The sequence below is a fragment of the Anastrepha ludens genome, chromosome 5 (genome assembly GCF_028408465.1).
Source record: "Anastrepha ludens isolate Willacy chromosome 5, idAnaLude1.1, whole genome shotgun sequence".
Taxonomy (NCBI): Eukaryota; Metazoa; Arthropoda; class Insecta; order Diptera; family Tephritidae; genus Anastrepha; species Anastrepha ludens.
Window position 1 is genome coordinate 125,242,598 of NC_071501.1, and position 17,357 is coordinate 125,259,954.

General features: G+C 37.4%; 1 protein-coding gene across 1 annotated transcript; it reads right to left on the reverse strand.

The window, feature by feature from the left end:
• LOC128864451 (facilitated trehalose transporter Tret1) lies at positions 1-15,568 on the reverse strand. The gene is made up of 8 exons (XM_054104114.1): positions 15,180-15,568; positions 8,864-9,096; positions 8,474-8,604; positions 8,038-8,230; positions 1,601-1,757; positions 1,316-1,530; positions 412-678; positions 1-307 (listed from the first exon to the last, which is right to left on the reverse strand). The coding sequence occupies exons 1-8, from the start codon at positions 15,226-15,228 to the stop codon at positions 161-163; spliced, it is 1,392 nt and encodes a 463-aa protein (XP_053960089.1). The 5' UTR covers positions 15,229-15,568; the 3' UTR covers positions 1-160.
• Positions 15,569-17,357: the final 1,789 nt, after the last annotated feature.

Consider the following 17,357-nt stretch of genomic DNA (forward strand, 5'->3'; position numbering starts at 1 on the left):
TCTGCGGCACACTTAAATATTATATTTTGCAGCCGAAATGTGTTCCATACGAGCACTTAAGTATCTGAGCATAAGTACAATTTCATTCACTTATAAGTACATAAGTAAATATCGCTCACAGAGCAATGAGTAAATATGACTTTTCTTCATCGCATCAAAGCTATAAACTCGCCAAGATGTCGTCAATAGTTCTTCCTTTGGTTTCGGGTACAAATATAATTAGGAATATAAGACCAACAATACAAATGCCAGCAAATGCGAAGACCATACCATGCATTCCCAAAAGCTCAGCCATCACCGGCAAATACTGCAAATGCGAGAGTAAATATTGTATATACATACATATGTTATATGTGTGTGTATTTCCAAGAGTCAAATATATTCTTGCATATGATTTCTTGTGATACTTACTTTCAACATGAAAATTCCGGTGAACCACATGTGCATCATACAGGCCATAGAACCCATGCTGCGTAGCTTTGGTGGCATAATTTCCGCTATAACCAAGTAAGGCAGCCCCATTAAGCCGCAGCTCGCAATGAAAATTGTGAATGAAAAGCTAGCCACTGGCACCCAAGAGAATGCACTAACATCATAGCCGAGCACATTGAGGTATGTGTAGGTGGCGAATATGATGTGGCTTAAAACAATGCCAGACGTCGAGATAAGTAGAAGCACCTGAAAACGTAAATAAACGGAGTGACAAATTTTAATTGAATAAGCAAAGAAATTTAAAAAGTAGCAAGCTGAATGCAGGTAACATCAATTCATACAAAGTAGGGGGTAAAAGCCCGAGCATTAATGTTTTTTTTTCAACTTTTTAAATAAATATTTTCTGTAATACCTGACATATTCAAATTATAATCAATTGTAGTTACTGATTTTGGCTGTCTATCTCCTCTTTTATCTGTTGTTTCACCACAGTGGCATTGTGTTTTGTAGCAATGGCCAACACGTCTTTTCGTCTTTCTATTTTTGTACAAGAACAGAACCTTTACTCCTAAAAACCGTTTTTCTTTTTTTTTAGTTTAGTTGACGCAACTCTCAATGGGTTTGCTTTACGATTTGCCGACATTGTGTGACTTACCTTTATATAAAAATTTGGCTAAGCGAACATTATTGTAAAAATTGTCTATATAAATAGTAGGGCCATTACTATTGCCAAGTAATCTTTATTTAATGGATTTATAATAGAATTAAGTTGAACCAGCGTGACGAATTTGTGTCGGCGGTCCTACGTGAAAACCCAGGTGACAGACATGTGACGTGCAACTAACAATTTTTGGTTGAATTTATTTAATTATTTAAAACTCACCTTTCGGCCCGCGCGTTCCACCAATAACGTTGACATATAAGATCCAACCAGTTGAATAAAACCAACTATAATTGTCGATATAGTAGGCGAAAGACTTGATCCTGACTCTTTAAATATACTCCCTGAATAATTCAACATTGCAAAACAGCCGGAAAACTGCATCAAAGTAATAATCCCAATGCCAATCATAAAAGCCTTGCGTGTACTGGGATTATCTATTTTTCAAATACATAAAAGTGAAAGTCAAAACTTTGTGATAAAAATGGAAAATTCAAGTGGTCTTACTTATATCCTTCCATGTCAGTGAATTACCATTATCGTTATCGTCATCGTCTTGCTTTCCTTCGCCTTTCAGTTTGTCTAATTCGAATTTGAAATGTTCGGGCAACTCGTGTGAAAGAGCGCGAATATTACGGAAGTATTTCAAAGACTTTTCGGCTTTCTGAAAAAGACCAATATGATGAGAAATCATGAACAAATAGTACCTGTATATTATAGTAAGATAATAAATTGAAATATGATAATAGGACTATGAATAAGTTCGTGCGGTTTTTTTCGAAATTTGAAACTTTATTGACGTAAAATGGTTACAAATTTAATATTCAAAATATTGTCCATCGCTTACTACTACTTTTTCCCATCTTTCTGGCAATTCACGGATTCCCTTTGTGAAAAATTCGGTCGGTTTTGCCGCAATCCACGAATCGATCCATTTTTTGACTTCATCGTAATTACGGAAGTGCTGGTCAGCCAGGCCATGTTGCATCGATCGGAAGAGATAGTAATCGGATGGCGCAAGGTCTGGACTATACGGCGGGTGGGGTAGGACATCCCATTTGAGCGTTTCTAAGTATGTTTTGACCACTTGTGCAACATGTGGCCGAGCATTGTCATGTTGCAAAATAACTTTGTCGTGTCTATCGGCGTATTGCGGCCGTTTTTCTCGCAGTGCTCGGCTCAAACGCACCAATTGTCGTCGGTAGACATCCCCCGTAATCGTTTCATTCGGTTTCAGTAGCTCATAATACACAACACCCAGCTGGTCCCACCAGATACACAGCATAACCTTCAGGCCATGAATATTCTGCGCCGACGTCGATGTTGAAGCATGGCCAGGGTATCCATACGTTGCCCGACGTTTTGGATTGTCGTAATGGACCCACTTTTCATCGCCAGTCACAATTCGATGCAAAAAACCCTTTCTTTTGTGCCGTTGAAGCAGTTGTTCGCATGCCATAAAACGGCGTTCAACGTCTCTTGGCTTCAATTCATACGGCACCCAATGGCCTACCTTTCGGATCATTCCCATGGCTTTTAAACGTTTGGAAATGGTTGATTGATCAACTCCCAAAGTTTTTGCAACCTCTTCTTGCGTTTGAGCCGGATCTTGATCGAGCAATTCCTCCAATTCGGTATCCATGAACTTTGGCGGCGCACCCTCGCGTTCTTCGTCTTCCAAGCCAAAATCACCACTTTTAAAGCGTGCAAACCACTTCTGGCACGTTCGCTCAGATAGAGCATGCTCACCATAAACTTCCACCAAGATACGATGACTTTCGGCTGCTTTTTTCTTCATATTAAAATAATGAAGAAGAATTCCCCGCAAAAACACATTATTTGGCACGAAATTCGACATTTTCAAGTGTGGTAAAAATATTGTTGTTTACGCTTCAAATAAAAAACTTATACTGACGTTTGTGCCTTACGACAGTAGCTCTCCAATGAATGTTTGGAAATGTGGATCGATGGAATAATAATCAAGTTACGCCATCTGTTGTAAAACCGCACGAACTTATTCATAGTCCTATAACTGTTAGAACATTTATTTTTTCTAGTGGCGCTAAAGATAGTTTGGTGGCCAAACCGTTCACGAACAGAGATTTGTAAGAGGATAGAGATCTCTTCCGAATTAAAGTTGCCCCTTCGGAAGGCAACGTATAAACACTGAAGTACACTTTTCCATGGCAATTTTTTACAAACAAGAGCAATTTCAAATAAATAACGGGACTAAAAATATTATACTTATAAGAGGTGATGTTTTAGCTATTATCTTTTTAAACAGTTGGTTTAAACAGCTGACGCACGTTTCGTGTTTTGTTTCACCGTCAAACATCTTCAGTTTGGTCTATAATTTAACCACGAGTCGTCTTACAAACGAACAACGCTTGCAAATCATTGAATTTTATTATAAAAATGCGTGTTCAGCGACGAAGCTCATTTTTGGATCAATGGGTACGTAAATAAGCAGAATTGTCGATTTTGGAGTGAAGATCAGCCAGAAGAATTGCAAGAGCTACCAATGTATTCAGAAAAGGTTTGGTGCACAGTTTGGTGCGGTTTATGGGCTGGAGGTATCATTGGACCGTACTTCTTCAAAGATGCTGCGAATCGTAACGTAACTGTGAATGGTGAGCGCTACCGTGAAATGATATCCAACTTTTTTTGCCCAAAATGCAAGAGCTTGACTTGCATGACGTGTGGTTTCAGCAATATTGGCTGTTGGCTAAAAATTCAAAACTAAGCCTTAACAACAAAGTAGTGATATATAAATCTATAATCTCACCCATTTGGAAATATGGCATTGAAATCTGGGGCACAGCAAAAAAGACCAATATCAAAATAATTCAAAGGACGCAATCTAAAATACTTCGAACAATAACAAAAGCAGGCTTTTATATACCAAACGACGTGATCCACAGCGACCTCAATATCGACACAATAGATGACACAATTAGAAAATACAGCATCAAGCATATACAACGACTAACAAATCATCAAAATGAACAAATGCGCAAACTACCACAATCGGAGAAAGCGGGAAAACGAAGATTAAAACAATTTAACAAAACAATAAAGAAAAACAAAAATAATAATAATAATAAATAAATAATAATAATAATAATTAATAATAATAATAGTTATAACACAAAAAATAATATAATGTAGCTAATCTGAAGCAAAATTGAATGTTTATCTAGCATTGGTTAGAGAACAAAGAATTCTAATACTACTTTAAAAATAATTACTTATTGTTAAAATTTAACAGATTGTAATTTAAAAAGGGAAATAATAAAAAAAAAAATAAATAAAAATGCGTGTTCAGCGACGAAGCTCATTTTTGGATCAATGGGTACGTAAATAAGCAGAATTGTCGATTTTGGAGTGAAGATCAGCCAGAAGAATTGCAAGAGCTACCAATGTATTCAGAAAAGGTTTTTTGCACAGTTTGGTGCGGTTTATGGGCTGGAGGTATCATTGGACCGTACTTCTTCAAAGATGCTGCGAATCGCAACGTAACTGTGAATGGTGAGCGCTACCGTGAAATGATATCCAACTTTTTTTGCCCAAAATGCAAGAGCTTGACTTGCATGACGTGTGGTTTCAGCAAGACGGTGCCACATGCCACACAGCACGCGTAACAATCGACTTGTTGAGAGGCGAGTGCGGTGAACATTTTATTTCACGTTCGGGACCTGTCAAATGGCCACCCAGATCCTGCGATATAACGCCTTTAGATTATGTTTTGTGGGGCTATGTTAAAGCTCATGTCTATTCAGACAAGCCTACCCCATTTGAAGATAACATAAGCAATTATATGTGAGATACCGGCCGAAACATTGAAAAGAGTATGCCAAAATTGGACTAAGCGGATGGACCATTTGAAGCTCAGTCGTGGTCAACATTTGCATGAAATAATCTTCAAACATTAAATTATATGGACTGTACTATCGATTTAAATAAAAAGTTCATGCATTTTTCTGAACTTTACGTGTGATTTAAAGACACGATTTTTAAAATATCACATAGGGTCGACACTTTCATTTGGATGGAAAGCCTTGACATTGAAAACTGTAAGCATTCACCGACTAAAAACCTATGAATGTGGCGATATAAAAAATGATGAGAATAAGCGGAACTGACAATTCATCATAGCATAGTGCGAAATAGGATGAAAACTTCAAAAAACATGCTAACGGACTTAAAAATAAGAAAAGTCGGTTATTTCGGACATAAAGGATCTGTGAAAAGACGCGCCTAGATGTTGTTTTAAAATGAATTTAGATTCTTTCAGGTTTCACCATTTTTATTCAAAATACGGCTTTATCGAATTATGTATAAGGGAAAATGGCATAAATTAAAATATCCACCATGAGGAGGTCTATAGACCTAATTGTTGCGAACATCGAGATGTCGATGCTGAATGTTGTTCAACAATACTTTGCACTAAAGCAGCAGTATTCTCAAGCGTCCAGTTTTGGTCTGTCAGCCCTTTTTCTATTCTCGACAGAACCAGTTTCTTGAAATTTTTGCCGCAACCTTTGAATTGTTGAATAATTCGTCTACTGTCTGTTTACTTAAGAAATATCAAAGATGACATAAAAATGGTACCATCTAGGAATTAATCACTACTGACATCTAAGCGTCACTTTCGAACGACCCTTTACAACATGAGGGAATAAATACGATAAATCGAAGAACGAAGAGGAATTGGGAGGAAAAAATTACTTAGCTTGTCCCAAAACAATTGCGAGAAACATAGACAAATTTAACGACATCATTAATAATATGACCCGACAATCGTATGACTAAGAACAAAAAAAAAACATTTGTATGTAACCGCAAACATCCAGTATGGATACACCGGCCAAGAAGCACAATTTTGGTTAAAACATCTGTGACAGCCGAGTAAGTCTAATTGGGTTCGTCGTGGATTCAATGGCCACTGTAGCCTCAAAGCAACAAATGATAGAAAAAGTGTTTGTCTGCCATGAATAAATGTATCATAAAAATCAATTTCTGGCTTACTTAGTTCGCTGGTACTAAGGTCGGGAAGAGGTCCAAGTAAAAATATATTTTATCAGCTATTCACCTAAAGCTGCTGTATTAGACATTTCATTTTTCATTGGTCTTAAATTTCTTTCAACCTGTTTTTCGTATATAAGTAGAGGACACAGTGCAAGCTGTAAAATATTTGTCGATTTTACTACTGCTTTTCAAAATACCTACTTAGTAACTAAAATTGAAGATACGAGCTCTCTTGACTTAATAAACCATCCTTCCTTTCATTACTCGCGTTTGCTTTAGCTGTGGAGTTGACCGCTGCGGTTTGATGTCAATTATATGTAGGAGTAGACAAGGATGATAGACTATGTGATTACGCCTTCAAAATCGAGAAAAATAAAGTACCTGTTTTGGTAAAGCGCCACCTTTGCTACTCAATACATCTACTCTATCCGATACTATTTTCATTAATTTTTTAATTTCAGTTTCTTTTTAGGTTTTAATGGTAACATGGGAGAGAACTTTCTGACGAAATCTGCTAATTATAATAGGACTATGAATAAGTTCGTGCGGTTTTTTTTCGAAATTTGAAACTTTATTGACGTAAAATGGTTACAAATTTAATATTCAAAATATTGTCCATCGCTTACTACTACTTTTTCCCATCTTTCTGGCAATTCACGGATTCCCTTTGTGAAAAATTCGGTCGGTTTTGCCGCAATCCACGAATCGATCCATTTTTTGACTTCATCGTAATTACGGAAGTGCTGGTCAGCCAGGCCATGTTGCATCGATCGGAAGAGATAGTAATCGGATGGCGCAAGGTCTGGACTATACGGCGGGTGGGGTAGGACATCCCATTTGAGCGTTTCTAAGTATGTTTTGACCACTTGTGCAACATGTGGCCGAGCATTGTCATGTTGCAAAATAACTTTGTCGTGTCTATCGGCGTATTGCGGCCGTTTTTCTCGCAGTGCTCGGCTCAAACGCATCAATTGTCGTCGGTAGACATCCCCCGTAATCGTTTCATTCGGTTTCAGTAGCTCATAATACACAACACCCAGCTGGTCCCACCAGATACACAGCATAACCTTCAGGCCATGAATATTCTGCGCCGACGTCGATGTTGAAGCATGGCCAGGGTATCCATACGTTGCCCGACGTTTTGGATTGTCGTAATGGACCCACTTTTCATCGCCAGTCACAATTCGATGCAAAAAACCCTTTCTTTTGTGCCGTTGAAGCAGTTGTTCGCATGCCATAAAACGACGTTCAACGTCTCTTGGCTTCAATTCATACGGCACCCAATGGCCTACCTTTCGGATCATTCCCATGGCTTTTAAACGTTTGGAAATGGTTGATTGATCAACTCCCAAAGTTTTTGCAACCTCTTCTTGCGTTTGAGCCGGATCTTGATCGAGCAATTCCTCCAATTCGGTATCCATGAACTTTGGCGGCGCACCCTCGCGTTCTTCGTCTTCCAAGCCAAAATCACCACTTTTAAAGCGTGCAAACCACTTCTGGCACGTTCGCTCAGATAGAGCATGCTCACCATAAACTTCCACCAAGATACGATGACTTTCGGCTGCTTTTTTCTTCATATTAAAATAATGAAGAAGAATTCCCCGCAAAAACACATTATTTGGCACGAAATTCGACATTTTCAAGTGTGGTAAAAATATTGTTGTTTACGCTTCAAATAAAAAACTTATACTGACGTTTATGCCTTACGACAGTAGCTCTCCAATGAATGTTTGGAAATGTGGATCGATGGAATAATAATCAAGTTACGCCATCTGTTGTAAAACCGCACGAACTTATTCATAGTCCTATTATTATCAGACACTGAAAAGGTCTGATATGGTTCATAATAGATGTATACTGTTATATGTATATATGTATGTATGTATGAATTTAAGTATGTATGTGTACAATTTTACCTTAATTTTATTGTTATTAATAAGGTGTTGTGGTGTTTCTGGCAGAAAAGAGAAGCACATGAGGAACACAAAAGTCAGCGAAGAAAGGATCCAAGCTACCATAGAGTATGAGAAAAAGTTGCCCAGCACAAAGGCGCTCAGCATACCGAAATTGAATGCTAGCATCAGCACTGTTCCCAAAATGCCACGAACACTAATTTTAAAATAAATAATAATAAATATTTACATTTCTGTGGTTGTACATTAGAATATTGTATAAGAGCTGTGGACGAGTGCCACGAATGCCACTATGGAGTGGAAGTGAAATCATGTCGGAAGAGCTTCTAATTTACAACAAAAGGCTTATTTATATTTCCTTAATGAGCGCATAAAATAAAAATTTACTGCTTATATTCCGATGATTTAGTTTGGAAACATAAAATTGAGGCATACTCACTGATCCTGCGCCAGCTCGGTGGTATAGATGGGAATTACGGTGAAAATTCCACCTCCAGCTATTCCGCCAAAAACACGTGCAATGCACAGGTGTGTAGGTGTGGTGGCAAAAGGTATAATCAACCATCCAGCCTATGATAAAAAGCATTTATTTATATTTGCCATACAGAAAACACTTATCACTAAAACGTTTTGAACTAATTCCGAACTAGTCCGATTTGCACCGGTAATATTTATTTATATTTACAATACAGAAAATACTTATCACTAAAACATTTTCAACCAGTTTCAAACTAGTCCTTTTTGCACCGGTAGTGAACCGAGTGTATTCATAGACCAGTTTGATATCCCTGCTGGATACATAGAAGTGCTAATAATCATATCTACTCACCAAAGATGGTAGCGCTACCAACAGCAAACACTTCTTTCGCCCATAACGGTCGGCAAACCATGAAAAGAACATCGTACCCAAAGCGCCACCCACGCAAATCATACACCCCACCCAGCCGATATCAGAATTCGACATGGGTCCCGATTCTAGGGGAGTATCTTCAGACTGTAGCTCTAAGAAGCTTGCAGCCGGCCAACCAGAGAAGCCACCATATGATATTGTGATTATGTTCACTGTTGACAAAGTTAAAGAGCGAGGGGAGAAAATAACTCAAACAGATTATTCAAGCAAAAGTAAATCTACAAAAAGCCTACTTAGTTTATAATGTTAGCAAGATAAATAAATCCTCCTTGTAAATATATGCATGTGTGTTTATATATAATGTATTTGATAATGATTTAGTAACATTTTGAGACGCTTAGTGGGTTGTAAAAAGTCAGATTTAACGCTAAATATAAAATACAGGAAAATAACATATAACGAAGTACAAAAATACAAAAAAAATTGTTTTAAATCCCTAAAGCTGACGTCGCTTAGACTATTTTTAATTACTTGCGCAATAAAAAAAATTAAGCCAATGAAAAAGTCTGAGATTTTGTTATGACATTCAAATGCCTAGTAATTTTGAAATGGATATGGGGAATGTTCACGTAGGTATGATATGGATAAGTATATGTGGTATAACTCTCGGCACTTCTGTAAACAAATTTAGTGTAGCTTCTTTCCTCCATTTTTGCATGTGACTTTTTTATACCTGCGCGCACTTTTGCCCAAGGGTAGTAATATTTTCTTCGCATAACTGTTGTATGGATGCATTAGTTTGGGGAAAAGAAATCCATTATTTTTGCGTAAAATGGTTGCACAAAAGCAGAACTTTGACTCCTGGGAAATGCGACGACTACTAACACACCTCTAATAATTCTGTGATTTTATCGGCATTCTCTTTAACATAAAAAATGTCTGAACGGAATTGACGAAACCAAAATTGCACATAATTAGCTGTTACAGTATCGGCACCATTCGCAATTTCAGCGGCCTGGGTTACATTTTCGTCTTCATCAAAGAAAAACTGTAAAAAACTGTAAACTGTAAACGAATTTACTCTTTGTTGACTTCCATTGTTAGCACCCTGTAAATCACAACTGAATGAATAAAAAAAAAAGTAAAAAAAAACTTTTAGTGCGAAATGTCACCTCGACAACGAGCATAAACTTCAAATTGTTGTATCGATACTTTGCGAGATATCGATCATTACAGCCATCTAATAAGAAAATGGTAGTGGCAGGCTAATCACCTACCCTGTCAGAAAGCAAATAGATTAACGAAACCAACGCGAGACTGAGTCTTGTCGAGGGGCCCTATGCTGCCGAGTGGAGTGAACAAGGAAATAAACAAAAAAAGAAAATAATGGATTTATTTTTCCCCAAAACTAATATTTACACCCAACTCTTTTCTTATGCGGTAAATAAATTTCTTAGAAAAGTGGAAAGAAATCGTGTAAAAAATACGTGCGACATACAGTAAATTTCAGGTTATGTTCCACAACTTTAAAAAATTGTGTAAGATGGAAAAAAATCTAAATATTTCCCCAAAGAACCGTGCAAAAGAAGTAATAATGAAATCCATATTACATAAATATTTTTAAACAAAAACAGTTCATTTTTATTAGGAAAAAGTTAAATAAAATTAGTGTGCAATGAAAATTTAATCCACAGGCACAAAAAATATAGAAATTCAAATTGAAATTAGGTTTTACCAATTTTGCAACAGGGGTTGATTGAAAAGTAATGAGCCTTATTTTTTTAAGCAGTTTTATTAAACCTTTTGGCTTATACAACTAATGTCCTTCAAAATAGGACCCTTGAGCGTCAATACACCGCTGGTAGCGGTCCTTCCACTGCAGGAAACATTTTTTAAACTCATCCGCCGGAATCGTGTTCAATGCGGCTGTCACAATTTTTTGGATCGCCTCGATGGAGTCGAAACGCCTCCCTTTCACCTTTCTTTTCAGGCGCGGGAACAAGAAGAAATCCAGAGGGGACAAGACTGGGCTGTAGGGAGGGTGGGGAAGCACCGGAACCCCCATCTCGGACAATGCAGAGGTGCAGAGGAAGGCGGTGTGCACCGGCGCATTGTCGTGATGAAGTGTCCAATTGTTGACGAGGTCGGGCCGAACCCGGGCGACGCGGTTTTTCAGCCGAAGGAGCACTTCTTTGTAAAATGCCGCGTTTACAGTGCTTTCTGGACATACAAACTGTTTAGCTTTAGGCAAAATTTGATTGAGTAACGTTGCTCCAACGATCGCTGAATTTTCGCCACTGCAATATCCTAACACACTTTTAAAACAGCTTTCACGCGCGGAGGGATGTTGTCTGCACCGCTGTTGCCAGCGAACTGGGACCGGTTCCTAGTGGAAGGGGAAGGTCCAACGATCAATTTCCCCCACCAGCCGATTCGGTTGATCGCTTGGCAGGCGCTCCGCGCGGGAAGGCTCATTACTTCTCAATCAAACCCTGTATTCATCGCTACTTGATAATAAGTGTACTCGTTTACTACGGACTGGACCAAAAATACTATCACCAGTAGAAATTTCAGATGCTATGTAAGATATGTCTAGTCCCATCGGTCTTTCCCTTTCACCTCACCTCCTTCACAATGGTATCACAAAGGACAAATCTTTCTTCGTCCAAGTGTGCTCACTCCCTGGGCAACCACACCAACCTAAGATATGTCCAGCCCATCTATCGGATTTTATTCAAATTTTTAACGGCTTCTATAAGTTTTTTCTATTATTAACGATATTTTCGATATTTTCTCGATTTGTTTATAGAAGGTGGTACAAAATTAATACTCATCTTAATTAAGGGGGCAGATACCTGTAAAATTTCGAAAAAAAACAAATTTATGAAAAAAATGTTTTTCATAAAATGTTAATATAGTCCTTTAAGAATATGTTAAACAAATTTTTAGAACGTAAATTTAAGTATTTCTTATATTATATGTAGATCGTCACGTTGTATTCAAACTTTAGACGCGTTTTTCTCAGAACTAATTATAATTTTCGAATTGGCGTACACAAAATAAAAATTCGCCTCAAAATTAATTTTTTTTGTGAAGCATTTTATTCCGCGCATTTTTTTATTTTTTTTTTTAATTCATATATTTAGAAGTTAATAAACAAAAAAATTTTTTAGTTTCTTGTATTCAGGTCACTGACGCCGATGCTACAATGCCCGCCGATTGAGAAGCCCCGCTGCGACCTCCCTGGAAGAATTGAGTGTACATCCGCCATTTTAAATGATTAAAATAAAAAAAAAATTATATTATTTTAATGTATAAATACACTGTATGCCAATTTTGAAAAAAATATATTGACTTGTTCATTTTAAATAATTTTAATGAAAATCAGGGAAAATATGGCTGTTACAGGTATCTGTCCCCTTAACTATCGGGAACTTATAATTTTTGCAAATGACGTCGTATTTGACACTTGTGAAGTAGGCAGCTGCAGTATCAGACAAACAATGGAGGGCGTAGAGGTCAAATAAAGAATTTCATCACTCAACATTGTTCAAAAATAAAATTGGATGATTAATTTTGCGCCCCCTTATACAACACTTGTTGCCCAGTTACACGCAACCTAAATGCTTCTGCTTGAATGCTAAATGCTTGAAATTTTAATGCACAATCGAACTTGGTTAGTTCTAAAATATACTTATTGCTCTAACACAAAAAATTTTTACTTAATGAGGCATTCTTTTATGAATTTTGTTTTGTCAAGAAAACTTTTTTTGCATTGAGATTCGCTAACCAACCTCCGCGAAATCATAGCAGCTATTATGGTAATGAAATCAAAGAAAGCTATCAGCATCGAAGCTCCGGAGTTTCAGCAAAAATACTATCAAAACCTTTTGAAAAAATTTGGAATACGGCATCATTTCCAAAAGTCTGAATGCAAGGCATCCTAGTTTAAGGTCCAAAGAAAAAGATTTAACTTTATGTGAAAACTGGAAGGGTATTATGTTTTTATGGGTTACTCTAAGAGTGTTCTGCAGAGTCATTCTGGACATAATCAAAGATAAAATAGACGCTGATGCTCTGCGATTTTCACTATAGATAAAAATATCGAAAAGAATTTGTCTTAAATTTTGTGTTTTGAACGGGATTCGTGTCCCGAATCGTCGAAGATGATGCAAAAAGCCTATGGTGAGTGTGCTTTATTAAAAACATGAGTCGAAGTCAATTCGGACCCAATGTTTATGCAGCGCATCATAACAGGTGATGAGACGTGGGTATATGAGTTTGACATGCAAACCAGACAACAGGCGGCTGAATCTCGATATCCACATGAGCCGAAACCCAAAAAGTTCCAAATGGTTTTACGGTAAAAAAGGAATATTACTGGGAAGTTATGCGATATTTGAGAGAAATTGTGCGTAGGAAACAATTTGTGGAAAGAAAACTCATGGATCTTGCACCATGATAACGCACCGTCTTACAAGGCTCATATTGTGAACACTTTTTTTACCAAAAACTCGACAAATATGTTCCACCGTATTCACCAGATTTAGCCCCTTGCCACTCCGCGAACGCCGCTTAGGAGAATTTGCCGAAGGAGTTGACGAAGATCTCTTCAAACGGTGCTTTGATGACTGGACTAATCGTGGGATATGTGTATTGCTTCGAATGGAGCCTATTTTGAATTATGATTAAACAACTAAAGGGTTTTCCAATAAAAGGTGTTATTGGTGAATGGATTGCGCTATCGAGAGATGATAAACGATTTTTTATGGCCGGAATTGGATGGTATTGATCTGGACAACATTTATTTTCAACAAGATGGTGCTACGTACCACACAAGCAACGAAGCTATTGATCTTTTACGGGAAAAGCTTGCGGATCGTGTTATGTCTCGACAATTGGCCACCGAGATCTTTTGATTTAACAGCTTGTGACTTTTTTCTTTGGGGCCACGTGAAAAAGAGGGTCTACGCCAACAGCCCAGGGTCTATTCAAGACCTCAAAGATGGAATTCGTGAGGCTATCGAGGACATAGGGCAACCACTTTGCAATTCGGTTATGGAAAATTTCATGAAAAAGATAATTTCTTGTAAGCGTGGTCGTGGTGGTCATTTGTCTGATGTTATTTTCCACCATTAATGGCATACCTTCCTCTTTATAATGAAATATATATCCGATCATTTATATTAAAAAAAGCATTTTTCTTTGAATATCAAAATAACACCTCTTGGAAAGCCTTATATTTTGCGTTTTATTAGGTAGGTATGTACATATGTGCCCATCCAAAATTACACTAAAATATTAAAAGCGCATTTTATAAAGATTCAATCTCAACTTGCAACAACAAGGGCTGCTTTGCAACACCCCACGGGTATAATCACATTAGCAAATTGACAATGCATACGAGTTTATACAAACATATTAACTTCAATGACCATCTTCACGTGTTTATTCTAAATCTACAGGCTATCACTACAACTTCAGCACTCCCAGCGCACTTGGCAATGCCGATTACATATGTAAGTTTGTTAGCATTATTTATTATCTACATATCTACACTTGAATGAAGTTTGCGGGAATCGATTGATTATTGGCATTGCTCGAGTATCGTCTGCCGTCTGGGTGGACAGACTGGAAGAATTTGACTCACTGCATGCAGATCAGAACGATCACAAATAGCGCTGCGAGCTGCGCAAATCTTTGGATATGAAAAGGAAAACTGTTTTTGTATTGTGCATTTTACTCCTCTGTTCTTCATTTAATTGGAAATGGATCATCAATGGGTGTAGAGAAATGTGTGGTCATTACTCAAGAAACGTGAAATAGTAGATAATTGAGAATCAGCAAATGCTGCAAACATCCAGCCAATTTAAGTGTCATAACTATGACACTGACTCCTAGTGGTCGGTGTATTTGTTTGGGGGCTCGCTATCAGAGCTACGCATTCATTGGAGGACACCTAAAGCATGCGCAAAAACTGGTTGAGCAACATTCGTTTCAATCTTTACACTTGACTTTTTACTATATTACAGATAATTTAAATAAAACGAGACCAATTAGCAACTGAATATTCTATGCACATGAAAAATAAAATTTAGAGCGATTTCTCGTATTTCAAAAAACAAAGCAAGAAAGGTTGCGCTCCGTTTAATGGCGGAAATGAAAGCAAATAAAACATTTTCATACTTAAACAAATGGCGGGATTCCTAAAAAAACTTTCGAAAGGATAACTAGGAAATTTGTACATACATGACTACAACAAAAATAAAAAAATTGGTGATCGCGCCATACTAACCACAGATACCAGCCAAGTACTGGTATTTCGATGTATTACTGTCTACCATCGTTTAAGCTTTGGTTTCTTTCGCTACTTTAAGACATAAACACACGCACACACACACAGAGGCAATACTTAGTACAAGTTACAAATTGAGACGAAAATTTTCCACTACTGTTGATTTGTTAAAGTTTGCAACTTTAAGCATTTGAATTGAATTTTAAAATTTTGTCACAGTTAAGAGTTGTCTCCTTTAATTTATTTCATTCACTTTATTAAGCTTTACAGTAGTTTCATTATAACACTTTTTTTCTCGTTTTTTGTGATTTATTTCTTTTCGATGTGGCACGACCAGCGGAGGCGGTCCTCACTCTGCGAGCTATCAGCCAACTCTGCGATGCCGGCTTTGGGAGTACTGCCGTTTTACGGTCGCGTTTTCAATCTAGCAACGATCTCAAGTAAATGATATAAAAACGCGAGTGCGCACAAATTCAACGCAGATAGTTCTATAGTAGCTAAGCACGTACAGCTGCTTATAAGCTCGTACAAACTGCTCTGAGCATATTTACCTTTGCTATCATTCTTATCAAAGCTCCATCCAAAATTCCACTTTCGTCTAAGGCCTTCAGATATGATATACTACGTGCCATTGCTGAAGTGTAGCAAAACCCTTCATAAAACGCCGGCCTAACCGATAAGATATACAAATAATTGTAACACAACATAGCGTCACAAAATTTGAAGCCAAGAGAGGCAATATTCGGCACAATTCACAGATATCTCTCTTTTTTGTGCGAGTTTTTTCAAAGCCGTATAAGATCTAATGAATTTTTTATTCCGCAGGCCCACATTTTCGAACATAAACAAACTTGATAGGATTCGGAATAAATTGGAATTATTTATTTCAGTTCTCAGCATATTTTGGTAATCGACTGGCAGAGCCCCCTGATAAAAAATTTGCAAATAATAGGAGTGTACACTTTCGTTAGGTGTTAGATCGAGCCTTCCCTCCTATTTTTGGCGTGCGCCTTGATGTTCTTCCTCAAATAGAGGGACCGACAGTTTTAAGACGACTCTGAATGGCAAATGTTTTTTATGAGGAACTTTTTCATGACAGAAATGATTCAGGTTTGCCTTTGCCTGCCGAGAGGCGACCGCTATTAGAAAAAACCGTTTGCTCATTTTGCTGATTCATGCACGGAGATTCTGCGAACTCCGGAATAGGAGTCAGGCACCAACGCATTCGGCTACGGCGACCGCAAATACCACGCCTGATATGAATATAATAATAAATATTAAATAACACCAACATAGAATATTTATTTATGTTGTTTGTACAAAATTTGTAAATTCCAATGCTTACTAACGGGTTCTTCCAACCGTTGCGTAAAGAACTTGCTGGTGTAAAATCTTGTGAAGATTTCTTCAGAGAACCTTTTTTCAGAAGCAAAGTTTTCTCAGAGCTGAGCTGTCCTCACCGAAATGTTAATAATTGAGTTAGTGTCTCAAAATCGTTACATAATTCTAAGAAAATCCTCCTTAGTCAACCAAGAGCGCCTTTAAATAATACTTAAGCATGCAGATCTCAGAAAACGATTATTCAGCTTTCTAATTTCAAGCTATAATGCTGGGATAAAAGTATGAAAAGCTCTACAACTTTTAAATCAAACGGAAAATATCGATAATTTCTTAAAAACCGCATGTATCCCTTACTTTCCATCTATACGTCGTTACTTGTGAGGCATCGATATATTTCGTTCATCTCTATATTTTATTACCTTCTTTATCAGCGATTTGTATTGCTTCGAAATGTATATCTTCTAAAATTCTTATTTTGGCCGCGCTATAGTGTGTTCGCTCTAGTCAAACACAGGTGATTTGAAGGAGTGTATATGAGGTCTCGATCGTAGTAGTTGACAGTCGTTTGAAGCGAAAAGATCCTTTTTTATCAAACGTCAAAAATGTCTACTTTTGTCCCGAAAAAACAGGATTTGCGGGAAGTCATGCTTCATTATTATATATATATATATATATTTATATAATTGGCGCGTACACCCTTTTTGGGTGTTTGGCCGAGTTCCTCCTCCGATTTGTGGCGTGCGTCTTAATGTTGTTCCACAAATGGAGGGACCTACAGTTTTAAGCCGACTCTGAACGGCAGATATTTTTATGAGGAGCTTTTTCATGGCAGAAATA